Here is a 6,412-nt window from a genome sequence, read left to right as displayed (position 1 = left end):
TAAGTTCCCTTCCTTTCACTTAGAAAGGTTCAGTAATAAGTCCTCAGAATCAGGTAACAGTGAATATTAACTGTGATGTGCCACACAAACCATGAATATTTCAGATAACTATCCTAAGCAGTGCCAGGCAAAATAAGAATAACAAAGTGCTGCTCATCCTTCTTAGTTTGTGACTCTATCCTGAAAACTGTTTGAAACCAAAACTTTATGTTTCAACATGCTTTGGAATTTAAATAATTTTCAGGAATGCATCCATTCAGTTAAAAAAAGTTTTAGGAAGAAGAGGGTTGAGTGTCAGTGAAGCTCTTGCTGTGATCCTTGAACTGGGAAAGGGGCTGTTTTTCACCTTTTCCACCTGCTGTGGTAAAACTAGTCTGGTTTTGAAAGCAGTTCTAGAACACTAAAATGTTAAGAAACAGATGTTAGAAGACTGTTATAACACAGAGCTAAGTGGTTAAGTGATTTTTTTTTTTTCCAAAAAAAGAAAATCCATGTCCAACAAGGACTGAAATTAAACTTCATAAGTGATCAGCACACATGCACTTCATCATTTTACTTACATACACTAGTTCTGAGTCAGGAATACTCTCTGAAACATGCTATTCTTGCAAGCACTACCTACTTTGCTCTGCTATTAATCACTCGTGATGCAAGCACTCCCACCCATTTCTGAGAACAGAGGAGGCTGTCTGATAACTCACAGGCTTCAAGCTGCCCTTATAAAGTTGTTCCACTTTCACATACTTCCTCATACTGCTGGTTTCGCTGTGAAGATGAAGCTGCTCATTTACTTAGTCCTGCTGGAGGCAGCCCTCCTTGCTTTAACAAATGTCTTTGCAGTTGTTTTAGAAGATGAAGAAAATGCTAAAGAAGGAAAAGTTACCGAGACTTGTCCTGTAAAGCTCAAAACTAATCGGAAATGTGATGAAGGAGAGGATTGTCCATATCAGATAAATCTGCCTCCAATGACCATCCAGTTACCTAAAGAATTCAGACTGCTTGAGAAGACTTTCAAAGAAGTGCAGACCCTCAAAGAAGCAGTAAACAAGCTGAAGAAATGCTGCCAAGATTGCAAGCTGCAGGCAGATGACAATCAAGAAAGAGACAGCAGTAATGAATTCCTGCTACCTAATGCAGAAACTCCAGCAGAAACCAGCAAAATCCAAGATAACAGAGTAAAGGAACTGCAAAGCAAAGTTAACAGAATGGCAACCAGCTTAAAAAATGCAAAAAGCCAGATTCAGACACTGCAGGGTCGTTTAGAGAAGATGAGCCTCATAAATATGAATAACGTAGAACATTATGTTGACAGCAAAGTTGCTAATTTGACATTTGCTGTGAACAGCCTTGATAACAAATGTGCTTCTAAATGTCCAGCAATGCAACCAAGACCTGGTATGTAACCTGTTAATTCTTCATGCCTGTATAAGCTTTTCGTGCATTTTACAAAGATTAGGTAAACAACTTAGAATATACTTTAATCAAACCGCTGTGTTAACTTCACAAGTATTTGTTCTTTTAGTATTTATACTCCTGTAAAACGTTTCTGCTGCCACTAGAGGGTTACTGAGAGCTGCAGGTGTTCAGTTCCTCCTAGACTAGGACTGTTACAGGATTTAGAAGTGAATTTTCAAAGGACCTTCCTTTTTTTTTCCAATTTTTAAATATGGAAAATTAACATTATTTTACTACATTAAGGATACTAAACAGTTATTTTCTCCTTGGATGAGAAGGAGTAAATTTTCTCTGGATGTGCCTTAAAAACTGCATGGGCTTTTTTTAAATTTGAAACTGCAACTATTCTGAATTGTCTGCAAGACATGAAACATCAAGTGAATCTTCTTAACAGATGGGTAATAAAATAAATTGTCCATCATCACAGCACATATCTGAAAGGCTCAGCTAAAAAAGCTTATTAACAGTACCATGAATTTAGTATAAAAATCTTAGCATGAATCTAATATATAAGCAATATAAAACAGAGAGCAGGTGTTAGCACTGACAAACACTTTTTCCTTTTACTTTTTAGTTGTCCTAATTAAAATCAAGAAATAGAACTAAGAATTTCTTTCTATTTTTGATTGTTACTAAGGGAAGATTGAGGAGGGGTTAATGTCATAAAGTTATATCACATGTAAGAATCTCTGAAAACAAAAAATATTCACTAGGTTCTAGGTTTTCAGTGTATTCAGACACTCAGATATCATACATATGAAGATAGGGCTCTCTAGAGACAAAGCAGAGAAAGATCAGGCTGCCTTATAGTTTTTAAGCTTCTGTTACTTAGTATTCAAGTTTAAAATAAAACTGTTCTTCTGTCTAACCACATTGAAAACTGTACAGTCTATGTACATCTGAAATTCTTGAAAGTTTGAAAAGAACAAATGAATAGTAATAAAAATAATGCTTCTACTATATCAACAATCAGCTTAAATCAGATATAAGTAAGTATTTAAGCAAATTACTTCAATTCACACACAAAACATTCACAAAAAGAATGAGTAACTTGGTATATTGATAATGGGCAATGAATCAGATTCAAGTACCGTATTTCACAACAGACTAAAACAATTTTAGCTATTTCACACTTACTGAAATGTTATGTACTGTTCATAGCATATGATCACTCCTTGTACTTTACAGTAGATGCTGAAAAAAGTGTTTGTAGCAGCAACATATAGATTATGAAAACTAGAAAGGATAACAGCTACAGTGTATTTCTATACAGGAGCTACTCCTGCATCCATTGACAGTAATAACAAAACTTTATTGAAATAGGAATTGATTCAGGTTATAAAAGCATTTTTCTCTAAAATGTGTATTTTCTGTCAGTATCTACTTGAAACTTAGTCCACCGAATACCTTACACAAAGTTCAGTGAAATAAATAAGAATCTACTGTGGGTTTAGTTTTGGTTTTTAAGCCTTTGGTTCCTTTTCTTTGTGCTGTCATAAATGTCCAGTTTTCTGTACTGGCAAACAAGAGGTCCTGAGTCTTATTCTCTGCTGCAGTCTGAGAACACTCCTCCCTTTCAAGAAGTAAATTAAATTTTCTAGGAAAAATATGCAATTCAAGCCTGCAAATGAACATGCCCATAAATTAAAATCTGCAATAAGAATGAACATTATGATTTTGACTCTTAACTAGGAACTTCTGAGAGCTCTATCCCTTACTTAAGAACATGTAATTATAATACCATGTTGTTGAAGACAATGTTATTACTGGATGACACTGTGGATAAAACATGTTTTTGACTCGGCAGGAAAGACCTGAGGGTATTTTTCTTCTGAATAAAATACATCACCCATTGGTGGGAAAAAGCTGTGTTAATGGTAGAGGCTAAAACTTCTCCTTATTGTAAAGCCAGCAATGCCAAATAAACAGGAAAACACCATCACTTTTATAGCTTCATCTTTCCAGGAATCACAGAACTACTACAATAGATGGGACAATTTTATTACTCTTTTTCCTGTTTCCTAAAGTGCAGTCAACATTAAAACACGAAACATTCCTAATGATGTTATGTTCTGTATCGAGTTATGTTAATTGAACAACAGCCAGGTTGAAGTCATTCCCATATGGACAAAACTTTTTCTCCGACATACTGCCAGATGAAGATTGAAATTATAGATGAGATGTGATGGTACACATTTAAATGTAAAAAGCAACGAGTTTGTAACCATGAAGCATTAGAAATAAGGACTGAAGAAATCAGGCTGAATTTACACAAGGCAGTGAAAGGACAAAGAATAGAGAAAAGGGGAGAAGGGAAAGCAGACAATCAAAATGCCCCTGTATTATGCAGATTTTATACAAAAAAGTAATTTAAATGGGTTTTTTTTTCCACAGCTATCTGTGATGCACCTATGATGCAGAGATCCTAGGTGGCATCTATTATGGAAAAAACCTGTTTCTCCCTAGAACTGAAATTGCAGCAACACTATTTCTTATGCAGAAGTCTCTTCAGTCCAAATTCTGTAGGCCACATCAGTCTGGGCAAAAATATTGCTTATTTTTAAATTGAAATTACTTTTATTCTAACACTATCTGTTCTTCCACCAGTTATACAAATAATGCAGAGAGACTGTGCTGATCATTACACAGCAGGCAAAAGGATTAATGGAATCTACAGGATTAGCCCTGACCCCAGAAATGATAGCTTTGAAGTCTACTGTGACATGCAATCACATGGAGGTGGTTGGACAGTGCTGCAACGGCGTCAGGATGGTAGCACTAACTTTAACAGAACCTGGAATGACTACAAAAATGGCTTTGGAAACCTCAGCAGGGAGTTTTGGCTGGGGAATGACAAAATTCACCTCCTGACAAAGAGCCAGGAAATGCAACTGAGAATTGAACTCGAAGATTTAAATGGCATCAGAGAGTACGCGAAATATGAACACTTCTATGTGGCCAACGAGTATCTCAAGTACCGTCTAAGTGTTCACGGCTACAGTGGCACGGCAGGAGATGCCCTTCATTACAGCAGGCATTACAACCACGATCAAAAGTTCTTTACAACTCCAGACAGGGACAACGATAGGTATCCTTCAGGAAACTGTGGAGCATACTACAGCTCTGGCTGGTGGTTTGATGCATGCTTGTCTGCCAACCTCAACGGCAAGTACTACCACAAGCAATACAAAGGTGTCCGCAATGGCATTTTCTGGGGCACATGGCATGGTATTTCTAATGATATTCCTAGTGGATACAGGCAAACCTTTAAATCAGTAAAAATCATGATCAGACCCAAAAGTTTTGTGCAGTAATTCTAAACCCTTCTCTTAACTAGTTTGCACTGGATTGCACTCAAAATCATACTTATTCAGTATTATACTCAGAATTCAAGTATTCAGTTATGTTTGGCATAAAATAGTTCTAGACAAACAACATATTTCCACGTAATTTTTTAGAGATGGTTTGACATATAGTGTTTTAAAACCAGCATGAATGTTTCTGAATAGTTATTGCTAAAACAGCATGGGTTAAGTCTTGGTATCATTATGTAAATATTCTAAACATTGCTTTTGGTGTTTTTACTGTGATATACATTTTATGATTTAAAACTTTTAAGTGGTCTTCCACAAATTGTGTCTGAATGAATACCTATGTTTTAACCTGAAAACAACTCAGGAAGTATAACTTATAATGTAAGCATATAATTTTGTCAACACTTATAGTGCAAATTAGTCTCTCTGAAACAGCCTGAATTTTTCTATCACCCTTTCTTCACAACTTCAAAGGTATACCATGGCAATATCAATATAAAGTAGGAAAAATACTATCAATTCTTATTTTTAAAGGACTAGAAAATAGAGGGCCACATGCTATGCCCAAAGACACACAAACACAAAAAGTCGTGAAGAAAACTTAGAAAAGAAAGATGATTCCCCAAATTTTATCCATTTTATCAAATATTATTCAAAGAAGTTGGTGGAAGAATTGACTAAAAGCAGTGGAAATAATGTAGTGAACATGTAATGAAAGACAACATTATTGCTCATTTTGTTTCCTCTGTTCTAGCTCAAGGACCTGTTTGTCATTTGCTGGAGAAAAAGAGCTGATATGTAGCTTATTGCAAGTTTAAATAGGCAAGTAGACAGGTAGGAAGAAGACACATTAAGAAGAACCCATGTATACATACAAAAAGAGTTTCCAGCATTATTTTGCTTTCTCCTGAATCTTTTAGGTTTGCCAAATGTTTAGATGACTCTTGTAGAGACTCAAGCTCTCATTCACATATTTCTCACTCCAAATACTACTAGACCTTAATATTATACGAAAGATGAGAAATATTTTGTCAGATATGAAAATATTGTGTTCTCATTTTCTGAGTACCCCTTTTGTAGCCACAGAAACATGAACAACCCACTGGCAATTATAAACAGAAAAGACAATATGTGAAAGACTTTTTCTTATAAATATGACTGATGAAAACCAAATTTTTAAATACTTCAGGAAGCGCAAATTAGAGATACTGTTCATAAAGCTCATGTTGTACGTAGTGAGTACAAATTTGGCTATACCTATCTACTGCCTACCCTGGAAAAGACATGGCTCTGTAACTACAGTGACTAACATTCTAAAGGGTAGATGCAATTATTTTAGCAAGAGGCTATTTTGCTAATGTTAATCTTGAGATGCAGCTAAACTATGCTAAGACTGTATTTCTTTATCAGAAAAGATAAAAGCATAGCCTTTTTGGTTCAAAGAGACATAACAAGAGAAATATAAATATCCATCTAACCTAATACTTTACTAATATCACCTTTATGGTTTTTAAGATTATAACAAGAACTACTATGGTCACAAGTTATGCAAATGAACAACAGTGGCAATTGGTAAATTGTAAAATAGTAATATATACATTTTAAGGAAGTAAATACTTTGAAGGGTATTTCAGTGAGAAGTG

General features: G+C 35.2%; 1 protein-coding gene across 1 annotated transcript; it reads left to right on the top strand.

Annotated features, from left to right (window-relative positions):
* The first annotated feature begins 697 nt into the window (after positions 1–697).
* Positions 698–5,050, top strand: FGL2 (fibrinogen-like 2). Its single transcript, XM_010018631.1, has 2 exons — positions 698–1,395; positions 4,063–5,050. The coding sequence occupies exons 1-2, from the start codon at positions 774–776 to the stop codon at positions 4,767–4,769; spliced, it is 1,329 nt and encodes a 442-aa protein (XP_010016933.1). The 5' UTR covers positions 698–773; the 3' UTR covers positions 4,770–5,050.
* Positions 5,051–6,412: the final 1,362 nt, after the last annotated feature.

This window comes from Nestor notabilis, unplaced genomic scaffold, assembly GCF_000696875.1.
Source record: "Nestor notabilis isolate BGI_N333 unplaced genomic scaffold, ASM69687v1 Scaffold15317, whole genome shotgun sequence".
Lineage (NCBI taxonomy): Eukaryota > Metazoa > Chordata > Aves > Psittaciformes > Psittacidae > Nestor > Nestor notabilis.
Note: the sequence above shows the minus strand (reverse complement) of the source record. Positions and strands in the feature narration are given on the sequence as shown.